The 27,608-nt window shown below is 37.0% G+C and overlaps 1 protein-coding gene across 2 annotated transcripts; it reads left to right on the forward strand.

The window, feature by feature from the left end:
* LOC100255947 (probable cadmium/zinc-transporting ATPase HMA1, chloroplastic) lies at positions 1–27,503 on the forward strand. 2 transcript variants are annotated; one of them, XM_002278513.5, is made up of 13 exons: positions 2–661; positions 10,932–11,082; positions 11,213–11,397; positions 11,854–12,000; positions 13,796–13,991; positions 14,267–14,379; positions 21,138–21,379; positions 22,569–22,674; positions 23,958–24,122; positions 24,469–24,685; positions 25,751–25,938; positions 26,017–26,103; positions 27,139–27,503. In XM_002278513.5, the coding sequence occupies exons 1-13, from the start codon at positions 149–151 to the stop codon at positions 27,316–27,318; spliced, it is 2,490 nt and encodes an 829-aa protein (XP_002278549.1). In that variant the 5' UTR covers positions 2–148; the 3' UTR covers positions 27,319–27,503. The 2 variants fall into 2 exon arrangements, with proteins under 2 accessions (XP_019076602.1, XP_002278549.1); XM_019221057.2 differs by lacking the exon at positions 11,854–12,000 and having other exon boundaries at positions 1–661.
* The last annotated feature ends 105 nt before the right edge of the window (positions 27,504–27,608 follow it).

Consider the following 27,608-nt stretch of genomic DNA (forward strand, 5'->3'; position numbering starts at 1 on the left):
ACATGGTGTGGATGGCATAACATCATCGTCTAGTGAAGTTGCTGATTTAAGAAGAATGCTGTCTCTTACGGAGAGGCTCACGGCCAGAAGCTGTGAATTTTGAGGCATTGATGGCCTGAAAATTTTCCCCACTACCAAACATCCCGCAATGGAAACTCTCCCCTTTCGTGGAGTCCCTTCACTGAGTTGTGCAAGGAGACGAGTCAACAATTCGTTTGAGCCCTTCCACCATCGGACCCTCTTCTTTTATAATCTCTCTCTTCCCAAATCCCTCTTTCCTCCTCTCAATTTCCCTCTTCTTCCCCGCCACCGCGCTCTCCAATTCGTCGCCAAGGCGGAGGATTCTCATCACCACCACCACCACCCCCACAATGATCATCACCACGATGACCACCACCACCATCACGGCCACGGCCACGGCCACCACCATCATCATCATGGCAGTGGATCGACGCTGAGTAGAACGCAGGAATCTTTTCTTCGAATTGCGAAAGCGATTAGGTGGGCAGACTTGGCGGATTTCTTAAGGGAGAATCTGCATTTGTGCTGCTGTTCCACGGGTCTGTTTCTAGCGGCTGCGGCTTGCCCGTATTTGATTCCGAAGCCGGCCGTGAAGCCTCTACAGAATGCCTTCATTTTCGTTGCTTTTCCTCTCGTTGGGGTAAGTGGTCTTCTAATTAATTTGTTTTCGAGTGTTTGGTTGCTGAAAAAAAAAAAGTGGGAAAAGCGAATGCATTGAAGTTTGAGATGGTTGATGCTTCATTGTTTTCTGACAACGGTTACAAAAAAAACATTCCTCACTCATAGTCCCAAGACTACTAAAACAACCTAAAATATTCATTCAATTTCCTTAATTTTCTAAACCGCCAAAATGAGGGTTACTGTTGATGGTAAACTCTCTGAAGTTTTTCTTCTTGACGTTTGTGCTGTTTGTTACTGCCAAGGATCTTTGGCTGGTTCATCAAATAGTTTTTAAATAGAAACAATCCAGTCGATTGTACAATGCCTATCAAAAACTAAAATAAAAAAACCAATGGAACGGATTGTGTAATAGGTTTATGTGAATTGACTTGTTGGACCTTCTGCCATGTTCTGTATGGTGATTACATAATTTGACTGAATATGAAATATATAAAACCATGGATGTTTGACAGGAACCCTTTGCCTTTTGTCAAACAAGTATAGGATAACTTCATAAACCTTATTTCTTTCCACATTGCCTTTGTAGCATCATGTTGGAAGACTTTTGTTGGTCCTAAGAGAAGTAATTTTAGGCTTCAATAATCACAAAGAATTCTAGAGGGAGAAATGGAAATGTATTTTCATTTGAGAATTGATTCATGTGGAGTATGGAATAAATGATGAAAAGACATTTTCATAATTTTGGCTGTTAATGGTTACTTTTTAGGTGTTACAAGATAGTCTACACTAGGTCATATCTTTAATTCTAACATATTTGTTTTGCACTGAGGTCAAAGCATAGGTGACAGTACAGTGAGCTCACCATAACAGAATTTTATCCTGATTCCTTGTGTACATTTGTGAGTAGTACTAGTAGTGTGGCTCATGTGAATTACTAGATGAAAGAATTAGAAGAAATTGGCCTTGTTGGCTTATAATGTGATATAGAAATTAGAAAACATGCTATAAATTGGCTGAAACATGTCCACTTTCTTTAAACAAGCTGAGAAATTTACATATAAGATGTTGAAGAGATCAATGGAACGAGGAGGATAGGTTGAGAAGGAGAAGACACCAGAAAACAGGAAACTGAGATTTTGTTTTTGGCTCAGAATCCTAGAGAGGGAAAGTGGAGTTTGTTTTAGGATTTGGGTTTCACTCTCTTGTATCATCTCCTTCTATAGTTCTTTGGTCATAGTGGATCTTATCTTATACTATCCATGGACATAGAAAATATTTTTGCTGAACCATGGTAGGCCTTTGTCTCTGACGGTTTATTATTTCATTATCAGATCTTTGTGTCCATGTGCTAAGGATTTGGGCACAACAATTGGCATAAGGTAATTATTATTGATGATAATATTCATAGTCACAAAGTGGAGAAAATGTTGGCATCTGGGAAGGGTCATTTGTTTAGGTGCACCCGGAGAGAGTGTAATAGCGGGTTTTTCAATAGGGAAGAGCTTCTCAATAAAAAATTTAAGGAGATCCTAATCACATCCTTTTGAAGTGGTTTCATGCCCTATTAATAGAAAATTGTGCATTGCCAGATTTTTTCGATAGCCTTTAATTATGGATACTTTGGTCTTTTATGGTGTTTGTCTTGTCTAGAAGTTTTTTGTTTTTTTCTCTCTTATCTTTGTAGTTATTGTCTATCACCTGTGTGTATAGTATGTGTGCCTTTTTGTTAGGTGCCGCTTAATCTATCTTTTCTCTGCCTATCAAAATATGATTGTTTTAAATCAACATAGAAGTTGTCAAAGGCAAGTTGGAGGATAGGATAGTAGAATGGGTAGAGGTACTCATGGTGTGTTAACCTAGGTTGAAAGGGGCATTGTTTGGCTTTTTGCTTGCATGATTTACTTTGAAAAATTGTAATGTCTCCTCAAAGAATTGAAATGTATAGGGAGATGCTATAGGCTAGAGTTGAGATGAAATGAGGCGAGTTGATATCTTCTTTCTTTGATGTTCCCAGAGAGGTAGGGAGATTTTTTGTGTTTTTCCTAATTCTAGGTTGTCCATGGAAGGAGTGGAAGTTGATAGCAATGGAGGAAAATTATATACAAATGTTTTAGTTGGGGATGAAGCTAAGTTGGATGAGGGTTTCATCCTGAAGTGCTTAAGGCCAATCTAAGTCGAAGGAGAATTTAGAGTGGATGGAGGAGTTTTTGGTGTGAAAAATAAGAACCCAAGCATGAAATGTTGCCTTGTGGGTAGGTTTAGGAGTTTGGAGACCTATTGTTGGACTTTTAGAGTTTGTAGAAATGAACTTTGGCTAAATTGCATGTCAAAGAGGCAGGTGTCTTACTTGTTTGAGTTGTGCTTTAATAATTCTTTAGTTCACATGTCGTGAGGAAATTAATGGGGCTTTTAAGGGGAGGTTGATAGATCTTTTCTTGAACAACCTTTTTTTAATAGGCAAATCTATAAAAGAGTGTTTAATAGAGAGAGGTTGCAACTTAGAGTATACAAAATTTATATAAAAGAACACTAAAGGGTAAAAAAAGGAAAAAGAATAAGAAAGGAGGCAAAAAACAAAGAGCTACAATTCTTAGCTAACACAAACTATCAATAATCCAAAAAGGAAATATCATCAAATTAGTGAGGAATCATGGACCAATCCAACTAAGTTTTGAGGAAGATATCTTTTGGTAATCAATAAGAGTGCTTTTCTTGGGAAATTTTGGTATTGTGCACTTTTTCCCACACCAACTCCTCTATCTGTCATTCCAATTAGGCTAAACAATGGAACACCCATTGTATCCTCAACAAAGAATGAAAAAGGTTTTAGAACATTCAAATTTTACCATAGTAGATGGGAATATGGGTTGTGGGTTCTTCCTTTACCTCACAATTCACTAATAACATATTTTAACCAAATGGTAAACTTCTTCATTAATTAATCAATTGTTAAAACCTTTTCCTATATAAATTCCTATTAAAAAATGCATACCCTAAGAGACACTCTTGAACCCTGTTGAACTACCAATTTTTTTCTAAAAGCTTAAGCTTAAGCCATGTTAAACCACCAATTTTCCTAAAAGCTTGAGGAAAATTGGTAGCTCAACATAGTATTAGAGCCTCATTTGGTGGGAGGTCATGTGTTTGAACCTCGCCACATGTTTATTTTCTCATCTTACTAAGCCTAATGGAGGTTGTTTGTGGTTTGTTTATTTGCGGGCCTTTGTGTGCCTATGCGTCTCTCCACATGTGGGTATGGGGTCACACGTGAGAGGACGTATTTGAGTGCATGATATATATTATGGACTTAAATCCCATAAGTTTAAGCTTTTAGGAAAATCTATTGTCTAAGAAGTCTCACATATCATTTGCAAGAATTTGCAAAAGAATATTTGGGATATGGAGAAATAAAATGATGTTATGAAAAAACACTCATTCTTTGCTTCCACATGATTCTATCCAAAGGCGGAGCCACCATAGGCTCAGGGGGGCATATGCCCCCCTCAAATTTTAAAAATTAAAAAAATAAAATAAAATTGTTTATTTAGGAATTTTAGAAAGTTAAAAAAATAAAAATACAAGTTTGCCACCTCTAAAAAATTACTTTTATATGTGAAAAAAAAATAGATAGAATAAAAAATTAGATAAGCATAAGTATTAAATAGATTTTATAAAATATTTGTGATGAGAATGAATCTCCAAGATATATATTAAGAAAAAGAATTAGTATTAGTTGCAATTAAAGTAGGATTTTTTTTTTGATAGACAAAGAGATAAAATTAAAACACGCCAAAACAAGGGGCGCTCCTTACGTACACAAGCAGTATACAAAGAACGCCAAAAACAAAGCAACAAAAGAAAGAGAAAACCTAGAGAGGAAAAAGCTAACCAACAAGCCAATCACTCAAAAAATTCAGAAAAAAAAGATAGTCCAAGTCCAGGAACTATTGAGACCACTCAAGAAGAGACCGAAAAAAGAGGTTCCTCAAGCAAATATCTGACATCTCTTCCTCTTAGAACGTTCTTCGGTTTCGTTCTCCCCAAATGCACCAAAAAAGACAAATAGGCGCCAATCTCCAAACTGCTCTCCTTTTCTTCCCTAGGCCCTTAATTTTCCATTCTAGAAGCAGATTTTCCATTGAAGCCGGGAACACCCACACCACCCTAAAAGAAGAAAGCAACAAAGTCCAAAGCTCCCTTGTCTTACCACAATGAATTAAGATGTGGTTCGGCGATTCCTTATTCTCCTTACAAAGACTGCACCTATTAACCATAGACCAACCCCTCCTCATTAACATATCTACAGTAGAAATTTTACCCCAAACTGCTCCCCAAGCAAAAAAACGAGTTCTAAAAGGGGCATACGAACCCCAAACCTCTTTGGCTAGAAATAAGGGGCTATTTTCATCTTTTAAAGACCTATAATAAGATTTAACATTAAACTCTCCCCTCCTCTCAACTTTGCAAACTAAAGAATTCTCCCCTTCTTGAACCTTTACTGCAGAAATATGATCCAAAAACCGAGTCACCTCCTCCAATTCCCAATCTTGGAAGGATCTTCTAAAGTGCACCTCCCAACCCCCACCACCACCTCCTTCTCTCCCCCAAAGATCAACCACTACAACAGAATTATGGGTTGCAATTTTGAACAGAAAAGGGAAAAGATCCTTCAACTTAGAATCACCAACCCAAATGTCCCATCAAAATCTTGTGCGTCTACCATTACCAATACGAAAACTAGTTCTAAGAAAGAACTCCTCCCAACCCTTTCTAATGTCTTTCCAAAGGCCCGTCCCATAAGACTTCCTTACCTCTCTAGTGGTCCAATCCTATTCCTCCTCTCCAAATTTACCAATAATGACTTTCCTCCAAAAACTCTCCCTCTCTAGACGAAATCTCCAAAGTCATTTTCCAAGCAAAGAATGATTGAAAACCTTCAAATGCCTTAACCCCAACCCTCCATGCCTCTTATCTTTACAAATAACCGCCCATCTTATTAAATGGATCTTCCTTTTCTCCTCCAAATCTCCCCACAAAAACTCCCTTTGAATTTTCTCTAATCTAAGTCTCACTTTTCTTGGGATTACAAAAAGTGACAAAAAATAGATGGGGAGATTTGAGAGAGTGCTCTTAATGAGGGTAAGACGACCTCCCTTAGAAAGATATTGTTTTTTCCATGTAGCCAATTTTCTCTTGAATCTTTCCTCTACAACATCCCAAACTCTACACGAATTATGAGTGGCTCCAAGAGGTAAACCTAGATAAGTAGTAGGGAGATTCCTTACTTTACACCCAAAAACCGCAGCTGCTCTGTCCACATCCTTCACACTCCCAACTGGAATAATTTCACTTTTCTGCATGTTTATTTTTAGGCCTGATACCACTTCAAAACAAATAACAACCCACTTCCAAAAATCCAACTGGTCCCTGTTATCCTCGCAAAAAAGAAGAGTGTCATCTGCAAACAATAGATGGGAAACTGAAACCCCTTCTCCACGTCTCCCCATTACCTTGAAGCCCCTAATGAAGCCTTTCTTCTCAGCTCTTGATATTAAACTGCTAAAAGCTTCCATAATTAGTACAAACAGATAAGGTGAGAGTGAGTCTCCCTACTTTAGGCCTCTAAACGTTGAGAAGAAATCTGCGGGAGTGTCATTCACTAAAACTGTCATTCTAACAGTTGTAATGTAGAATAAAATCCAGTTTCGCCACTTGTGTCCAAAACCCATTTTCTCCAAAACGGAAAGAAGGAACCTCCAGTTTACGTGATCTTAAGCCTTTTCAATATCCAATTTACACACTAAACCTGCACCGACGTTTCGTTTCCTTGAGTCAATCGCCTCATTTGCTCCCTCCCACAAACACATTCTGACTGTTCAAGACCACTTTTCCCATCACTATTTTCAGTCTATTTGCTAGGACTTTTGCAATAATTTTATAAAGACTCCCCACAAGACTGATAGGCCTAAAATCCTGCACGTCATTAGCCTCCTCTTTCTTTGGGATAAGCACTAAGAAGGTTGCATTAAGGCTTCGAAAAACAGCGTTTTGCGAATGGAGCTCCTCAAACACCTGCATCACTTCCCCCCCAACTATAGGCCAACAAAACTTCCAAAACGCCAGCGTAAAACCACCCGGCCCTGACGCTTTATCTCCCCCCCAAATCTAAGAGAGCTTTGGAAACCTCCTCCTCCGAAAAATGCCCCTCCAAAATCTCATTATCCAAGGAATCAAGAGTTTTAAAAAGACCTGACTCCACATTAGGTTTTCTTAGTAGAGATTCTTCAAACAAGGATTTAAAGTAGGATCCAATCCCTTCTTTAAGCTCCTCCTCATTATCCAGCCGAACACCCCTAATTGTCATGTTACTAATAAAATTTCCCCTTTTCCTTGCATTAGCCATACGATGAAAGAACTTGGTATTGCTATCTCCCTTCTTCAACCAAAGAGCCCTTGACTTCTGCCTCCAAGAGATTTCTTCAAGAATGGCACAATGACTAAATTCATCTCTGACTATCCGCTGACTACTCCTATCTTCCTCAGATAGGGCACCAAGCCTTTCTAAACTATCCTAATAGTTTAACTTCTCCAAGGCAACATCCTTCCTAGTTGATACATTGCCAAGGGTCTCTTTATTCCACCTCTTTAAGTCGTATTTCAAAGCCTATAGCTTCTTCGCTAGCACAAAACTGGGTTTCCCCCTAAAATTGTAAGACTACCACCATTCTTTAATCTTATCCAAAAAACCTTCCACCCTTAGCCACATGTGTTCAAATCTAAACGGGTTTTTACCTGGTCTCATCCCACCGCAGTCTAACAAAATCGGGCAATGGTCAGAAACAGGTCTTGCAAGAAGAATTTGTTCGAATTAAAGTAGGATTAGTATTACTTGGAATTAAATTAGGATTAACATTTGTTGGAGTCTAATTAGGATTAGCTAGTTATGTTATAATATAATTGGAATTTGAATCATGATAGGTTATTAGAGTCCTAGTAGACTTTGGATGTTATAATTAGAATTAGAATTATAATAGGTTATTAGAGTCCTAGTAGACTTTTGATTTCTTAGAGAAGCCTATAAATAGGCTAATCAATGTAAATCAAAGGGATGATTGATATTAATAATATTATGTTTTCTTTCATTGCAAGGTTGCAACCCTAAATAGTGAGACTCCATTGATTTTCTTCTAGGTGAGACTCCTAGAAGGCCTTAGTAAGACTTTAAGGTTTTTGATATTTTCTTCGTTATTTTCTCTCTCTATTTCTTATTTTATATTTTTTTCTACTATAAAATTTATTCTTTGTTCCTCTTCTTACACCCTAAAAATAAAATCCTAGCCCACCTACCCTTGAGTGTAGACAACCATCCTAGGGTTGTCCTACATCAATTTGTTTGTTTGTATTTTAAATTTTATTTAACATTAATAAAATTAAATTTATTTAAATCCTAATATACATAAAATAAGTGTAAAAAAGTTTTTTTTTTTTAAATTTTGTATTTGATATTTTATTAAATATATATATTTTTTTTATTGTAGGCTATGCTTTGTTTAATTTTGAGATTTTTTAAATGTTTGGACTTTTAGGTTTAGTCAAGTAGTTATTAATTCATGAATACGTACATAATTATTCAGATATATGTTATTTAATTGTTGATAAAATTTAATTTTGTTTAACTATTTGATATTTTATCAAATATCTTTTTATCGGTAGGTTATTTTTAATTTAATTTAAAGATTTTTATAAATGTTTAGAAGTTATGTTATTTTTAGTTTAATTTAAACATTTATTAATTTAGAGTTGACTACCAAATATCAAGTGATTTATATTTAATTATTTTTAAAAAATCCAAAAAAAAAAATTATTAGTAAGATTAATAATTTTTTCTAAAACCTCTCTAGCAAAATATTTAAAAAAAAAATTAAAATGTTTTGGTCAAATTTCTTAGTATCTTTTAAAAAAAAAATTTGCAAATATTACTTGAATCTTTTTTTGTTATATTATAAATTTTTCTTTTCTTTTATAGCTAATATCAATAATTGCTTATTTTGTTAAATGATATCAATGTTACCATTTATAAAATAAGAAAATTTATCTATATTTATTATAATGCACAAATTTTTTATTTTGCCCTCCCTCACCAAAATTTCTAACTCCGCCACTGATTCTATCATTCTCCAATTGCCTGCATTACCGCAAAATGAATAAACGTAAGACAATTGTTCACCATCTTTGCCTTCAATTGTGATAGGATCTCAAAAAACAAGGGATATTCAATAGGGCTTATATTGTGTGGGTTCGTGTGCATGAGCTAAGTGCAAGTATATTTCTAGGTGTTTAATCATTCACTACCACCAATTTTAGAATATGTGAACTTGGCTAAAAAGAATCTTAGTAACTAGGATGGACACATTTATATGGCTTAATAAAGGAGAAAAAAGGAAAAGAAAAAGAAAAATTAATTAGAAATCCATTAAAAAAACAAAAGATTTTTTTAAATAACTCCCCCTCTATTCTCTTTTGTCCCTATCTTTTCTTTCTTATCCCTTAATATTCTTATAGAGGTGCATTTTCCAGCACGGACCCATGTGCCAAAATGCAAGTATATTTCTAGGTGTTTAATCATTCACTACCACCAATTTTAGAATATGTGAACTTGGCTAAAAGAATCTCAATAATTAGGATGGACACATTTATATGACATAATAAAGGAGAAAAATTATTTAGAAATCCATTAAAAAAAAAAAATTTAAAGAACTCCCCCTTTTTTCTCTCGTCCCTATCTTTTCTTTCTTATCCCTTAATATTCTTATAAAGGTGCACTTTCCAGCAAATTCTTTTCTTTCTTTTTTTTTTTTCCAATATAATTATATTCTAAGAAAGTTGAAAGTAAGAAAATGAATTATTGAAAAAATCAATCATATCCAAAGCAAAGTAGTAGTATCTAACAAGGATCCCACAGCCACAACCATGCATGTCATGTCAAAACAGGCGCACTGGGTAAAGTTGGAGTGTTAAGATATCTATGATGGTTCTAATGGGATTGCTGGTCATGTGTAACTGTGTAAGCCTCAAGCTTTCAAAGGGGTAGGGATGTTGTCTATTGAAAGTTTTATGAGGAATTGGCTAATGTCATTTTGATCCATTATGGTTTATCTTAGATCTTGTGGAACCTTCCTTTTCCCCTATAAGTCTTTGTTGGATTCTACCTTTCTTGGCATAGAAGATTTGTAGGCAAGAAGTGTAAACAGGTGTGGAGAAGGGCTTGCTTATGCTTATTTTTTTTGATCGTTTGGCAAGAAAGAAACCAAAGCATTGCTGATGTTTTGTTCAAACTATACAAGAGTTTTTCTTAAAACTTTATTTGAGTGGACTAGGGATTCTTTGATGAGTTATAATCTACCCTCCCTGAGTTCATTTATTATGTGGGAGGTTGCTAGCTTTATTATGCTCGTTGTTCTCCTTTTCTGCCTACTGGCGGAAAGCTGCATGGCCAAGGTGATCCAGATGCAGGGCTGATTAGGTTTAAGGTTTCTGCATGAAGAGAGTTTTGTTGCTTTGAGGGCCTTCAATAGATTGGGCCTGTGTTTGGGAAGTGAAAAATATGTGAAATGCAGGTGACCAATAGATATTCATTTTGAAAATTTTTTCTTTATAAATTTAGACAGATATTCATCTGTTGTCCATTTTGGTGAGTTAATGTCCAGCTATGATTTACTTACTGGGACAACTCCTAGTGAGAAACCTGATCCCCTGGATTTCTGATTCAGCATTTTAAAACTGAAAATGAGCTGATGAAGGTTTTAAGGGAGGGGAAAGAGTTGTTGGGGATTTTTCTATGTGATTTGAAATTGAAAAGTTGTCACTCTTTGAAATTTTCAATCTCTCCTATTCAAAAGTTGTTGAATGATTTAGTGGATTCTCTTACTGGAATTGGTTTTTGAATGCATGTCCTGTATCTTGAGTGAACTTTCAGTTGTAGTTGGTACAAGAGAACCCATTTGCCTTGTGTATAGTCTGACCTATCACCATGCCTCATCCTTTGTCCCCCTTTCTGTTGTGTGCCTAATTAGAAATTATCATGGGTGGCTGCTTGAATATATTTGCTTTAAATACAAGAAGAAAATATTTTAAATATTGTTAAAATCTCATAGGAACTGTTCTCTTCCATTTCTGTTTCTTAAACATTAAGGCCACCATACTTAGCCTTTTTATCATTGGATTTGATAAAAATATCTTGGTGGTTCTAGTAATTATTTAGAATCTTAGACTTTTATTCCTTATTTCAGGTCTCAGCATCTCTTGATGCTCTTATTGATATTACTGGTGGAAAGGTAAACATTCATGTACTAATGGCTCTTGCAGCCTTCGCATCAGTATTTATGGGAAACCCATTGGAAGGTGGTTTACTTCTTGCAATGTTTAATCTGGCTCATATTGGTAAATATTTCATACAAACTCCTTCAACAACTGTTTTCTTTAATGAGAAGATTTTTCTTTTATTTATTTATATTCATTTCTTTATTTTATTATTAACATTATTTTTGTCTAATATGTATTGGCACTGCAGCTGAAGAGTATTTCACCAGCCGCTCAGTGGTGGATGTTAAGGAGTTGAAGGAAAATTATCCAGATTTTGCTCTTGTTTTGGAAGTGAATAATAATAAACCGCCTAATTTCTCTCATTTGGCATACAAAAAGGTCCCTGTGCATGATGTAGAAGTGGGTTCATATATCTTGGTCAAAGATGGTGAGGTCTGTGTTGCGATTTTGTTTAACCTTTTTTTTTCTTTTTCTTTTTATGTGAGCTCTTTTTGGTGCTTGCTTAGTGTTTTGAATTCTATGTTGCATGGTTTGGTTACTCATCACCAAAATCCTAATGAAAGGAAACATCATCTTCATTCTGTATTTATTGATACATAGTTGTTTCATGTTTAGACCCTAGCCCCCATGACTATAAGCCAGAAAACCTGGTAGAATTGGGTCAGTAAAAACTTGAACTCATAAGTTCCACAAGGATTTTCTGTCTCTGAGCCTTTCTATTATGAATGTATCTATTTTGAACATGTGCTCAAGTTTTCTGAGCTGTAAACCTTCTGATATTGCTATTTCTAGGTACATTGTGTTGGTGACTTTATTTAATTTTCTTGCTACTTTTAATGGTGCATTAGAATTTGAAAATGTCATAACGGGAGCTGGTATTATGATCAGTTTGTGCCAGTTGATTGTGAAGTTTTCCAAGGTAGATCAACAATTACTATAGAGCATTTGACTGGGGAAATGAAACCAGTAGAGAGGACAGTTGGGGAAAGGATTCCAGGTGGAGCACATAACTTGAGTGGTATGATGATAGTGAAGGTATGTTCTTCAATATGTCTCAAATCTTCTCTAAATTTTCTTCAGATCTCATTATATTGTAACAACTAATTTTGTTGAAGTTCACAATTTCCTAGATGGCATATATGTGCAGAACAGATTCAAGGTTTGCTTTTTCTTTCTTTTTTCTTCTTTCCCCAAATAGGCTTCTCTTAAATTCTTTTTGACGAATAAAAAACAATATATTAAAAATAAAAGGCATATCAAGGAAGCGCCCCAAAGTACACTGGAGGTATACAAAGGAAGCTAAAGAAAGCCTCAAAAAGAAACAGGGGATCAACAAAAAACAGCACCCCCTCAATCAAAGCCCAGCCAATCTACAAGATCAACAATAGAAGGGGGGGCAGAGACTAAAAACCCCTTAGCCCACGCCCACAAGTTACAAAGGAAAAAATATTTACACCCTTGAACTGAATGACCCTCAATTTCAAAAGCCCTACTGTTTCTTTCCTTCCAAACCATCCAAAAAAGGCACAAGGGGGCTGATAGCCACACTTTCTTCCTCTTCTTTCCCACACAAGACTCAAGCCACCCCAATAATGCCTCTCTAATTGAGGATGGAAGCACGGCACCCCAAATAGGGAAAACAACAAGTTCCATAAGCTCCTTGCCAACTCACAATGCAAGAGGATGTGATCAATAGACTCTTCTTTTGAAAAACACAAGTAACATTTGTTAGTCAAAGGCACCCTCTCCTCTGAATCCGATCCAAGGTTAAGACCTTTTTCCACATAGCTTCCCAAGCAAAAAAACTCGCCCTCGGTGGCACCCAAGAGTTCCAAATTACTCTTGCAGGAAAATCCCCTTGTCTTTCTGGTTCCAAAGCCTTATAGAGAGACTTGACAGAAAATCTAATGCACCATAATTATTGCATAATTAGAAGGACAAGTGATGGAATGATCATTTTTTGGCAAGGGTAGTTGTGACAGTTATCATAACTAATTGCTAGTGATTATAGTGATAGAGGTGGCTTCTTGGCAGAGATGGTGATACTATTTTGGTGTTCAAAAGGTTCTGCATTTGTGGTGGTCATATGCCTTGTTTCTGTTGGTAGCATGATGGAGTCGATACATCCATGGTAATGGTGGACTGTCAAAGGTGGTAACAGGTTGTTGTTGGTGGAGAAGTATTGAACATAATTGTAAAAATAATTGTTTCAAAATTATTGGCAGAAGTGTGGTAAGTGTTGTGCCCAAAATGGCTTCTGATAGGGACATGGCTCACCTCTAGAAGTATTTTTGCTACATAGGTTCCAGTCCATGTATACCCACTGCAGGTTGCATGATTTCCGCAGATTTGTGAAACTTCATCCACAGCTCTGGTGTGCACCGTTTGACTTTCTGATGGCAACATTTGGAAGCCAAACTTCCATGTTAGTTTTGAAATCAGAATATTCCCTTTTGTTGTTTGTTAAATTCACCTTGTTTGGTACAGAACAGTTGTATTATCTTGAGGTCACTAACCTCTAACTTTACCTTGACTGCTTGTTGCTTTTGACATGCTAGAGATATTTTCCTTGAACTAAGCTCATTATCTTTCTCTTCATAGCGATAGGTGTCCCATATTGAAATTACTTTATGTGTCTTGATTTATTTGATTTCTTATCCATATTTTTTATTTATTGGCTCTTTTCTCTATTCATTGTTCATAGACACAAAAGAGTGTAAGCCTACAACATCCTTGCCTATATCTAGTTCCCATTGTTAAAAGATTTTTTTTCCATGTTTTGGAGCTTCTCTTTTGTTCCTTATGCAGTTAACTTTGACTTTTGATTCAGGCAACAAAGACATGGAAGGAGTCTACATTGAGCAGGATTGTACAATTGACTGAAGAAGCACAACTAAATAAGCCAAAGCTTCAAAGGTGGCTGGATGAATTTGGGGACCATTACAGCAAGGTGGTTGTAGTTCTATCAATTGCTGTTGCCTTCATTGGACCACTTCTTTTCAAGTGGCCTTTCATTAGTACTTCAGGTATTTTGGATGAAATGTTTCTCCCTTTGTGCATGCCTTCCATCAAGCATTCTCGTTGTTTATCTTGAGATGCAATATGATTAGCCTCTATTAGATACTTATTTTTCTTTCCGTTGGGGTAGGAGGGAAGAAGGGAGTTTCCGTATTGTAGTGTCTCCATGCTAGCACACTTGATGATTATATTGTTTAAAACTTTTCGAAGGATGCTTTCATCTTCTCTCCTGTTCAATGTTTGGCAGATTTTTTATTTGCTTCATAATGACTTAATCATGTAGTTTGCAGAGGATCAGTTTACAGAGCGTTGGGGCTCATGGTGGCAGCATCTCCTTGTGCATTAGCTGTTGCTCCATTGGCATATGCTATTGCCATTAGTGCCTGTGCAAGAAAGGTACTGGTTAATTAACTACAGTTGTAAGTAACCATTATTCCAGAACATTGCCTTGTTTGTTTGGTGAATCTAAATAAAATATTAATTAAGTTGAGCTGTGTTGAAAATCTATTCTGATAACCAATTTGCCTGTAATGCTATCTTGTAGAGCAAATATACTGAAATCAGAGAGGAAAAACGCAACTCTTTGTTCTATGTTTTATTGAGAATGCAAGCTCTAAATAAACAGGCAATCTATTTAGGAAGATAATTATGAAAAAATAATATATTCCTAAGAACTAGGAACCTATGAAACGGAAGGATAAAAACTAGATGGTTACATGCTTTATTTCAAAAAAAAAAAAAAAAAAAACAGATAAATACTCTAATAAAATAATCAGATAATTAGCTAGAGTTTATCCGGTGTTATCTCAAACTCCTACTCACCAATACTCCCCTTCAAGTTAGGGAATATATATCTGGTAGGCCAGCCTACTTGTGAGCTCATCAAAGTTCTGATGAGGTAATCACTTTGCCAGGGTAATACTCCCCTTCAATTCACAAATCCCTAGAGCCATTGCTCTAAACTTAGCCACAATACTACTTCTAGCAACCACTGATTGCTTCCTACTTCTTCATGTCACAAGGGTACAGTATCTTGAAGTTGATTGTCTCCGATTGATCCTACCAAATCTGTGTCAATAAAGGTTTCTAATATTCTCTTTTCTAATTTTCCAGAGAAAAGTACCTTTCCAGGTGTTGTTTTGAGATATTTCAGGATTCAAGACACCGCTTCTAGATGTTCTTCACAAAGGGCATGCATGTACTTACTCATCAAACTCATTGCAAAGACAATATCCAGTCGAGTGTGATATATAAATAAGCCTACCCACAAACCATTGATATATCTACCTTTGTCCACAGGAGCCCCATTTTTATATGCTCCAATTTTCTTATTTTGATCCATTGGTGTATCGAAAGGTTTGCAGCTGAGCATCTTTCTTTGAGAAACTACAATACCCTTTCTGCTCCTTATCACTTCCATTCCAAAGAAGTACCTTAGGGGTCTAAGATCCTTAATTTCAAATTCTCTAGCCATAACACCCTTGAGCCTTTCCATCTCATCAAGATCATTCCCTATGAGAATTATATCATCAACATACACTTTAAGGATGATGATCTTACCATTTGACTTGTGCTTGAAAAATAAGGTATGGTCAATTTGCCCCTATGTAAAGTGTCACACCCTCGAAAATCACCTTAAATTTTTCACCTGGTGCGCAGTACTAAGAACCCTTCCTTAGCCAACCTTCCTTCCCAGCCTTCTCAAAACGCACACAAACAATAGCAAACCAAAGGAAACAAGGACACAACGAGGTTACAGGAAATCCTTCCCAACTTGTATTAATCTCAACTACAAGATACAAAATTGTTTCCCTGAGTCAGAGAGCAATGCTTACATCCCAAGCATTCAGAGACACTTTCCCTCTTCTCCCCCTCTCTCATCTCAAGGCTGCAGGAGCCCTTTTAAAAGACTCACCTTGCAGTTTTTCCCCTGGTGGTTATGCAACCGCCCAGAACCGCCCTGAACTGCTTGCACAACCATCCACTACCCAGATGGTGGCCTGCTGAGAAACCACCCACTTGCATCAGCATCAGCATCAGCATCAGCAGTGCCTCAGCCCACTACCAGTCCATGCAGCTAACTGACTTGATCATTAGCTATCCCGGCTAGTGCTCTGACTAGCTGCCATCTCCTCGAGCCTGCCTCATTAAGTTGCCGGAGAGCCCTCCCCTAACAAGCTGCCTCCTTCCCCTCAAGGTGCCTCTTGTGACCGGGTGCCCACCAACGCGTCTCTGATCAAGGCTCTTGGAACCAAGCAGCATGCACCACTAGCTGACCAGGCTGCATCAGTGTGCCTCCCCCACACTGATGCGTGAGCCCAAGCCATGTCAAGATGCCCATGGCCTGGGCTTGTTGTTCCCACTCGTCAGGTTCAGCTTCAACGAGCCATGGCATTGCGCTCATGGCTGTTCCCTCTTGGTGCACAGGGCATTGCTCATTCCATCCGGACGGAAATTCTCACTCATTCCACCCGGATATCTCACATCCGGAATTCTGTCTGGCCGACGTTCCACATTCTCCAGATATCTCACATCCGGTACTTGTTGCCAGATGGGAGAGGAGGACGATTCAACTTCCCCGAACAGACATGTCCGGATCCTTCGATAACGCTTATCCGGAGAACATCCGTGGCCAACGATTTAGATTCCCCGGATAGCTTGGCTCGTCAGATACTCGCGATTCGCCGGATTCATTTCCGCCCACAATCAAAAAGCAAACTCCGACAATATTGACGACCAAGTCTCCTGAATTGTCAATCATCTTTAATGCAAGATACACTCGACGAGACATTCCCAAATCTTCTCAGGTTGCCTGACGCATCCCCGATCCCCACACTTAGCTCCTGGGGTTTGAACCACCAAACCTCCAGGCTTTCCTTGCTTTCCGCCTAGGCTCTCATGGGTGCAAGGCCTAACCATGAGGCCTATTTCTCCAGGTCTGAATCAAGTGGCTAAGGGGCTGACATAAAGCCATAACCTTTTACAATTTTGGTGAATCTCTCAAACCATGCTGTGGGAGATTGTTTCAAGTCATAGACGGACAATCTCAGCGCGCAGACAAGATTATTTCTTCCATTGTCTTCAAATCCTGATGGCAAGTCCATATAAACTTCCTCATCCAATTGTTGAAGAGGCCATTCTAGGTTGGCTACCAATGACAAGAGGTATAGTGTTTAATTTGGCAACAGATGCAAATGTCTCTTGGTAATTTACCCTGTATGTCTGAGTGAAACCTTTAGCAACCAAACACGCTTTATACATCTCAATTGTCCCATCTCATTTGTATTTGACGATGAACACCCATTTACAATCTAATTTAGTTTTCCCTTTTGGCAATTGAACAAGTTACTAGGTATCATTTTTTTTCAATGCCTTCATCTCCTCCTGTACTGCATTTTTCCACTTAGGGATGGTCAAGGCCTCCTATATAAACCTCAGAATCTCAACATAAGAAATGTTAGTAGTAAAGGCTCGAAAAGGAGAAGATAAACCTTTATATGAGACAAAGTGGGATATGGGGTGCATTGTGCAGGATCTTACACCTTTCCTAAGGGCTATGGGCAAATATAAATTTTCAAAAACAACTTGAGTTGGATTTTTCTGGGCAGAATCTAAAATATTTGGATCATTTTTGCAAATCTGTGACACTTGGTTCAAGCTCTTGACAGTGTGGTTCCATGATAGGTAGCTCCCTTTGAGGTTTAATCCTTCTACTATAAACATGGAGCTCTTGTCTCTCCGATCTCCCCTTCTTTACGAAATGCGTTGAGTTGGTGGCATGGTAGGCTCAATTGGATCGAGATGAGTGAAATTAAGTAGGCCTATGGATTTGGATTCAGGCAGATTTCTAGACTTGGGTTGTTCAGGGGCAGATGAGACATTAATAGGCTATGAGTTCATTTCCCATAAACACTCTTTACTCTCAAGGTTCACCCCTTGAAGATTGTTTGTAGAAAAGTACAATTGAGACTCAAAAGAGGTGACATCTCTAGAGACAAAAAAAAAAAAAATATTATGGTGTTAGAAAAACACTTGTACCCATTTTGGGTTGGAAAGTATCCTAAGAACACACACTTGATGGCTCATGGACATAGACGAAGGGTGAACAACCAAATGTTTTCGAGGGTAAGAAATTGAGTGATCGAAACATGAGATAAGACTCAATGAAGACGGACACAACTATATAATACTGAAGGACATGACTTAGGAGTAGGTTAATTAGATAGTCATGAGAACAAATTCTCCCCACAAGTATTTGGGTACACCCATGGTGAACGTGAGGGCTCAAGCAACTTCTAAGAGGTGATGGTTTTTTCTCTCGGTAAGGCCATTTTACACAAGAACTCTAGTGAATGATGTTATTTTGTATTATAGGTAACCTTCAAAAATAGAATGGAAATTTTCTTGACTGTTGTGACTATTGTCAGTCCTTAGTACTTGGATTTGTACTTGAAATTGGGTTGTAATCATTGAATGAAAAGTTTGAAATATTTTGCAAGTTTAATATTTTTATTTTAGGAGGTATACCCAACACAACCTTGTGTGGTCATCTATAAGAGTTATGAACCATTTAGTGCCTGAAATATTAGTTACCTTAGATGGTCCCCAAATATTGCTATGGATAATAGAAAAAGGCCTTGATGATTTGTATGGTTGGTGGGAGGAAAGGAACACGGGTATGTTTAGCAATTTGACAAATTTCACATTGAAAGGAACAAGGGTCTTATTTTTTATAAATATGGAAACAAGTTTTTTAAGTAAAGACAAATGGGGTGGCTTAATCTATGATGCCACAACATTATTTCATCATCAGAAACAAAAATAGATTAAAATCCAAAAACAAGAGCTTGTCTAGTCCTAGAGTCCTCATCCTCAAAGGAATACAACCCTTCATGTACTTTAACCTGCCAATCATCTTCCCTGAGTGTAACTCCTAAAATTCAGAAGAAAAGGAGAAAATTTTGGCAATGCAGCCGAGATCTCTGGTTAGCTTACTTATAGATTATAGATTACATGATAAATTTGGAACATAAAGTACTAAAGTTACGGTAATATTTTCAAAGGTTTTAATTGAGCCTTTTCGTACAACAATTGACAAGGACCATCGGCTATCTTGACCCTCAGATTTTCGGAACAAGGAGTGTATGAAGAAAACAAATGAAAAGTACCTGTCATATGGTCTGAAGCACCTAAATCTATGATCCAAGGTGCTTTTGAATTTTTTGTGCTAAGTGCTGCTAAGAAGTTACCTGTTTGAGCAAGACTACAAGATCCAACATTGGTTTTGGACTATCATGATTGATTCAGAAGTCTACACAGCTGGTCCATTTGTTCCTTGCTAAGTGAGATTTGAGCGGTTGCAGGTTCTTCCCTTTTAGAGACTATTCCAGGTTTTTCGTGCAACAACCAGCATTTGTCTTTGGTTTGGCTGAGTCTATTGCAACGATCACAACGCACTCTTCTTCCAGTTCCTTGCTCCCTATGGTATCCATTCTCACCTCCTTTTGAAGCCAGAGTAGAACCTTCCACAAAGGTATAGATTGAATCATTCTCTTCTCCTAACATCACTCTGACTCTCTTTCTTTTAACTTCAGAAAACACTTCATCAAGAGGTGGCACTGGTTCCTTTCCAAGAACCCTTCCTCACACCTCATCCAGGTCCTTGTTGAGTCCTGCCTAAAAAATCAAACATCCTATCCTTCTCTATTGACCTTCTCTGTTTGACAGTACACTCAAGACAGCAATCGGCCACTATAAATAAATCTAATTCTTGCCATAAAGCTTGAAGATCAATGTAATATTGAATTACACAATGATTACCTTGTTTGGTCTCTACCAATTTGCACCTAATTCAAAAACCTGGGCTGAGTTTCTGAGGTCTGAATAAGCCGTCTTTACTACATCCCACATGTCTAGGTAGAAATAGGTACATTTGACCAATCTTGAGCTTCAATGAATTAATCAGCCATGTAATAACTATGGAATCTTCTAAGTCTTAATTTTGAAAGGTCAGATCATCTTCAGGAGGCTTCTTTGTGGCTCCTGTCAAGTGCCCTAATTTTCCTCTTCCCTTATCTCCAATTTCACAGCCTGGGACCATTGCATCCAATTTCTGTCCAAGAAATTGTAGAGAGGTATTGTCTCCTCTGTATAACAGGTAAGCAGACACAGGTTGAGCCGTCTGCTGTATGGGACCTGAAGTGACCATTGAAGACTCATTTCCACAGTGTCCTCCAGCCATGGCAGTCTTCGTGATAAGGTTGAATCAGGCACAGAGGTGCTGCTGCTCTGATACCATGAAATCAGAGAGGAAAAAACGCAACTCTCTGTTCTATATTTTTTTGAGAATGCAAGCTGTAAATAAGTTGGCAATCTATTTAGGAAGATAATTACAAAAAAATAAATATTCCTAAGAACTAGGAACCTATGAAACAGAAGGATAAAGACTAGGTGGTTACACGTCTGTCTTATTTTAAATAAATAAAAAAACAAATTATTACTCTAATAAAATAATTGGATAATTAGCTGATAATTAGCTGGAGTTTTTCTGGAGTTATCTCTAACTCCTACTTGCCAACATATACTTATGATGCTCATTCTACATAACTGTTATATTGCTATTGTTTAAGCTAGAATTCACTAACAGCAATGAAAAACAAGGATGCAACCTAAGTACAAATGAAGTATACGTGAGCCTCCCACCAAGGGTCATAGAAGCTGTTATCTAGAGCTGATCCTTGCCTCCCTGAACTGGAAGCTGGGAGGGCTCAGTTTGATATGGTCCTAATTTTTATTTTTTTTTCTTTTTGGAGAGGAGCTACACTCTAAGACACAAACTTGTGCATTTTCCCTTGGCACCAAAATCTTTACAATTGAGTAAAAAATGTCCCCAAAAGTGCACAAAACCAAAATTATTGTCTTCAAAAACCAGTTATAAACTTGGAACTAGATTAAGATTGTCCAATGTCTGCAATTACTTGCCATCAATGTGTCGGCTACAAAAATATTGAAGAATGATTCCACTAGTAGGATGTATGATGTTTGAAGATAATTTATTTGGATCTATTAAGATTTTATAATTTGAGCTATAATCTAACATTCCCTGTGCAGGATGCACCTTTCTCACTTCCATAGAAAACTGTTTGTGTTTGCAGGGTATATTGCTGAAAGGTGGGCATGTTTTAGACGCTCTAGCTTCTTGCCACACTATTGCTTTTGATAAAACTGGGACTTTGACAAGTGGAAAACTAACATTCAAAGCAATTGAACCAATCTATGGACATGGGGTCAGAGCCTATAGATCAAAATTTGTATCTTGTTGTATCCCTAGTTGTGAAATAGAAGCCCTTGCTGTTGCTGCTGCCATGGAGAGGGGTACTACTCATCCTATTGGAAGGTATTGTTTCTAAAGCAAAAGTTCATATTTGTTTAGGGGTGGCAAGAAAATTGGCTCTAGTCAATCCCAGGTTGGGCAAAGAGTGGCATGAGGCCTGTGTGCCATGTTGGGACCCAAACTGTTGGAACTAGTGTTTTCAGGTTATTCAACTTGTTTAGGCAAAAAATTAAATATAGAAAACAGGGTTGGACTGCACATCCTGTGCCATGTCTGAACCAAGATTTCTGGCAGGAATTCCTATTATAACCTGGTTTTTTTCCATTGGACTAAAAATATTGCCAACCCAATTCATGCAGTACCATGTTTCTTTAATTTCTTTTCATGATTGATGATTTCATCCTATTCTAATCTTTTTGCTTTACACCATTTGCTGTCTGATGTTTAGGTTTATGGAGAAAGAAGATCTATTTTTTTCATTTCTTGTGCCTTTTCTAATTTTCCCATTTATTTATGTTATATAGGTATTTCACCATTGGACCCATAAGTTGTTTTTCCCTACCCTGATATTCATGTGAAAAGGTTCAAAGAGTTTTGATTATGTCATTAGATGTTTCAAAGTCCAGTGGGAAAGTATGAAGCTCTTCCTGTCATGCAGCATTTTCTTTGTAAACTGGTAAACATCTTAACCTGTGGAAGGTCCTATTCCAAATGGACAGTGGATAGAACAAACTAGGGTGGAACATCTTAATGTCCTTTCAGGGTTCTATTTTCCATGTTGATTGAGTAGGGTTTTGCTCTAGAGGTAGGAGCGTCTTAACTTGGACGCTGCTCCTGCTTATGAAGCAGGCAAACAGTCCATCTAACTTATTTTCCATGATTGGCATTGTTCAGATCTAGTGCTGACTGTGCAATTGAGATAGTAGTTTTTTTCTCATAAGTATGGCCCAAAGGGTTTTTCATTGGTGAAATACAGATTGTGACCTAAAGTCCAAAGAAATGTTAATTGGAAAAATGCAGATTGAATTTAGAGATTTATGGTGACTAGATGGTATGCGCAAATTATATATGAGCTTTATATATACTTGCACTAGAATGTAGAAGCAAGTCATGACCAACAATCAAATGGTGGATACCAACAACCATACTGTAATCTCTGTCATTTCTATGTTGCGTTGAGAATGTTGTTTTTCTTTTCTTTTTGTTTCTTTTTCTGGTGAAGGTATTTATTACTTATTTTCTTTCCTGGCAGAGCTGTTGTGGACCATTGTGTGGGCAAAGATCTTCCACCTGTGGCTGTTGAAAATTTTGAGTCTTTACCAGGCAGAGGCCTTTCTGCTACACTGACTAGCATTGAGGTATTGTGTTCTGAACCAGCACTCTAGCAACTTCTTATTGGATTCACTCAAATAATGAAACACTTGACTCATGTTCCTCGAGGACAGGACCATTAGATTTCAATCTTTATATTTCACTTCCACTCTCTGGAATATTTCTACATACCTTGCCTCTGTTTTCAAGGTCCATGTATCCTAGTTGCTACCATTCTTCAAGTATTTGCCTATGCTAAAATGCACCACCTACCATGTACTAATATCAGCAGGGGCTGATTTAAATATACAATCCCTAAGTACTGGGGTGACCTTGATGTAACATTATCAATCAATTTACTTCCAGTATGTGCAGTGACAGAATTAGAGATAACAATTTCCTGGACTTTTTGCATCATGCGATAATAATGCTCTTTTGTCCAAAAAAAATGATAACAAATAAATAAATAAAAAGTTGGTTATAAAATTCCTTTTTTTTAAAGCGATAAATCAGATGTTCTGTTTTGCATAATAAGATATATCAACAATTTTCACTATAGTGTAGTAAAATTTAGGATCCACACACATTATGCATAAAACTGTTCAAAGCATACTAATTTAAATTTTTCTGTCATTGTTCTCTAATTACTTTTATGTTATTTTCATTTTTCTTGAATTCTTTGAAATTTTCTAGTCACAATACTTGGTGCTATTGGGCCCACTGAGTGTATGATCAATCTGATACCTAGTACCTTGGGTGCTTCCAATCTTAAATTTATCAAACAAGATTTATTATAACTATATAATATGTGAAATCTAGAGGTTTTCATACCATTTAATCTTTTGGATAAAATATGTGATGTATATCTTTTTCCACGAATGTAAATAATGTTTGTGCCATAATTGTTGAGGAAAGTGTGAGCCTCTCTATATTGAGAGAAAAACATCTACTTTTAACACCATGCTGTGGGATTGGTAATTTTGACATTCTTATCTTTTTCTTTTCTTGTTCTGCAATGTCTCAATTAGGCAGCATGCTGTTCCCAGGTGTCCATAATAAGCAACACTTCTAATCACGCAAATTCTTTTGCATTACATATTTCTTGATTTTAGCTATTAGTCACACTTTCTGCTACAGAGTACTTGTTTAACTTCTCTAGTACAAATGAATTCCATTAGATACTTACATGAGCCAAATTATTTAAGAAGTGCATGCCCTGACGTATAGAGTAGGTTGTAGGGTATCATCTATTTGTTATACTTTCCTTCATAAAGCTTTTTTAGCCAGTGACAGGTAACATGAATCTACAGTAATTTTAATTCTGTTATAGTCAGGAATTGGAGGAGGGGAACTGTTGAAAGCATCAATTGGATCCCTAGAGTATATCCTTTCACTTTGTAAATCTGAAGATGAGTTGAAAAAGATCAAGGAAGCTATGAGCACATCGTCTTATGGGAGTGACTTTGTTCATGCTGCTCTCTCTGTTAATAAAAAGGTGATTGATTGTTCATCCTTTCTGATAATTTATACCCTTTTTATCATATTTATTCTCTTAAATCATTGAAGATGTAATTATGTGCAGTTTCCATGGCTCTAGTATTCTTTCAACAAAACTAATAATAAGTTTTTAATCAAATAAGAATCAAGAGAATGAAAAAAGGATTATTTATGATAATGAAAATGGTATGATCTTGGAATAAAAGTTTGAATATTGGATGTCTGCTTTTGCATCCAAAAACACTTGATAATTTTATAATGTCAGTTTTTTTTTCCTATTGAACTCTTTCCAGTGATGAAGAGTGTCAGGGCACTAAATTCAGTTTCCCATTGAATCCATGTAGGTAACACTGCTTCATTTTGAGGATGAACCTCGACCTGGGGTATTAGATGTCATACTGGCATTACAGGATCAAGCAAAGCTCCGTGTAATGATGCTAACTGGTGACCATGAGTCAAGTGCATGGAGAGTTGCAAATGCTGTGGGTATCAAGGAGGTTTACTGCAGCCTGAAACCTGAGGATAAGCTCAATCATGTGAAGAGTATATCAAGGGAGGCAGGTGCGATTTTCATTTATTTGTCAAGATCACTTCATTATCATAATTACTCAACCCTTGTAGAAGAGGTTTGATCATTCAACCTTTCTCACTATGGTAGTGTGTAGTAATCTTGCCCATTATTTCAATATTCCAAACTAACTTCTATTCTTTTGAGATTTCTCTTGGTCTGATGTTCACAAAATGGTTACTATCTAGTAATGCTGCCAATTACATTGTCCAAAAGTTTCGAGTAATGTAACTTTATGGATCTATGCCACCTAATAGGTGAAACTGGAAATGGCGGACTGACAATTTGCATTTTCTGAAGTTTAACATGTCCTTCAATTGACAGTATTACTATAAGGGTTATGTTAGCAAATGCTGGTCAAATACCAGCAAGGCACTGCTACTCATACCTAGTGTGGATTTTAAAATGCCTCTTTGTTTTTTGTGATGTGGTCCGGGGTGGGGGAGGATAGACCTTCAGAAAAATGCATGGGTTTGATCAGTGGATAAGAATTGTGGTATTTATACAGTCTTTCCCACAAACATAAGTTCAGACATTGAACTGAGAATTAATAGGCCTTTGTCATGCAAGCAACAAGTGCACACTGTGCTAGTTCCTGAAAGGAAGGGAGCAGTGACACTAAGATGCATGAGTTTCATTTTCAAACCAGGTTTGCTATATCATTTCTTTTGATTTTTCTCCACAATAAGTTACCTAAAAATTGTCAAGTTTCTTATTTTTCTTTTTGTGACAATATGTCATGCTATTGTCAATAGAAGCCAATATATCCTTGTTTATGCAATATATAATTTATTTTGTGCCTGTTGCTTGGGAAATCAAAAGGAAATGATGCTTATATGCTGTATGTATTCTCTCAGATGATACTAATAGTGGGAACATCAGAAATGTTGTCATTTTCTTTATGTTTTCTCTTCCATTCTGTTTTTCCCTGCTATCTGTCACTGTGTATGCGATCTCCCATTTTAAGGCATGGTGTGAAGCTGCTACATTTTTTTAATTCTATAATTCGCGCAAACTTACAATGTGTAGCTGAATGTATCATGGATTTTTGGTTTTAGGTGGAGGTCTGATAATGGTAGGTGATGGCATTAATGATGCACCTGCACTAGCTGCTGCTACCGTGGGTATTGTGCTTGCTCAACGCGCTAGTGGAACTGCAATTGCTGTTGCTGATGTGCTATTGCTACGGGACAATATTTCTGCTGTTCCATTCTGTGTATCTAAATCTCGTCAGACAACCTCCTTGGTATTCCTTCGTTTCTCTGTTATCTGGTGTCATTTTCTGCTCATCACGTTACATTTTTATGTGTTCATGTCATTGCAGGTCAAACAAAATGTGGCCCTTGCTTTATCATGCATTCTTCTGGCCTCTCTCCCATCTGTGTTGGGGTTTCTACCACTTTGGTTAACGGTATGGTCAAATTTAGAATTTGCTTTTCAGGCCTTATATATTCTAACTACTGTCTTTCATAGTGATGGCATGCCAATGGTTGAAATAATGCCAAAGCAAAATACCTGAAATTGAATTCTAACCAATATGTCAATATACTGTCACACCTAAATGAATTTTAATATCTAATAGAATTTGCTATATAATATAATAAGGTATATGTGTAATGCTCAAATTTATAAACCTATTCTATTTTATGGTCAAAGAAATTTGATTATCAGTTCAATCTCCCATCTGCATTAATGGAGCTCAACTCATTCCTGCTATTATTCTGTTCCATTAAAGGATTTGCAATGGTATGTAAAGGAATTTTTTCACTGAAGATGAGGTGAAATGAGGCTTTAGAAGCAATTGTGTCTAAGTGAACAACGATCTCCATCTTCGTGGTTTGAAATTCTAAATGGTGTTTTTTGTTTGCTTACACTCAGATATTTGCTAGTTAGCTGAGGATGCTTCAAAAGGAAAGCCAAAGCTTATTAATTTTCCTTTACCTTAGCCTCAGCATTGCTTTTGTTTTTGGTTTTCTTAAAGAGTAAGCTGTACTGCTAGGATTAGGATGTTCTTTATCTCTGCCACTAGTGGTCATGAAAAAATTTTCCAGCATTCTCTTGCTTTTTATTCCTTGATACAAGATGTTGGCTATTGTTTTTGGAAATTCTTAGACATGTTCTCGCATCCCCATTTACTCTATTATGGAATTATGGGAGGATAGCAGGTAGCAACGCAAACAAGGTGAGAAAAGTGGCCTTCTTTTGGTGGGTAATTGATAAAATTCTCCATCACCCTTCTAGTTTCAGGATTAAATGCAGTTTATGATTGAATTTTGCTCCAAGTAGGTAAGCAATTAGAAAATCTGGCATAGTTTTCCACCGGATAATGTAGTGTTGTAGATGTAATGGAATTTTTTGCTCTTCTCCTGCCCATTTTTCCTCAGCAGTTAATCATTGTAATCAGTGTCTATAGCTTCAGCATAACTCATCTTTGGCGAACACACAGGTTCTTTTGCATGAAGGCGGTACTCTTCTTGTCTGCCTCAATTCTGTACGCGCTCTGAATGAGCCCACGTGGTCCTGGAAGCAAGATCTCGTACCAGTGGTTGATAAATTCAAGTCCACAATTATGTTTTTAAGAAGACATACCACCACCTCAAGCAGCACAAGGGCTGCTCCCCTATAATTGGGTGTTCCATTTTAAGTGAATCTATTCGGGAGCTATTAAAGCTTTACTCTTGAATGATTATATATGATAAGATCGAATAGAAGTTGTAAATCTCATTCATTAGTGTAAACCTTTGAAGAATCATAAATTTTGACTCAGCATAAAGTTGACACAACAATCTAATGAAATTATTTTGCTCCTTAGTCTCTTTGTCTCTTTGCGTTTGTCTTTGTTTTTGTTTTTTGGTGGGGGGAGTTAGGTCTGATTTTGAATCTAATTCTATTTCAGTAGGCACATCCAAAATAGAA

This window comes from Vitis vinifera, chromosome 7 (genome assembly GCF_030704535.1).
Source record: "Vitis vinifera cultivar Pinot Noir 40024 chromosome 7, ASM3070453v1".
Lineage (NCBI taxonomy): Eukaryota > Viridiplantae > Streptophyta > Magnoliopsida > Vitales > Vitaceae > Vitis > Vitis vinifera.

What these genes read in the sequence shown, in the direction of transcription:
- LOC100255947 (XM_002278513.5), top strand. Translation starts at nt 149, where the DNA reads ATGGAAACTCTCCCCTTTCGTGGAGTCCCTTCACTGAGTTGTGCAAGG. An exon ending in CTACACTGACTAGCATTGAG is followed by an intron (nt 22,675 to 23,957) that starts GTATTGTGTTCT and finishes ATTCTGTTATAG; the next exon opens with TCAGGAATTGGAGGAGGGGA. An exon ending in CTCTCTCTGTTAATAAAAAG is followed by an intron (nt 24,123 to 24,468) that starts GTGATTGATTGT and finishes GAATCCATGTAG; the next exon opens with GTAACACTGCTTCATTTTGA.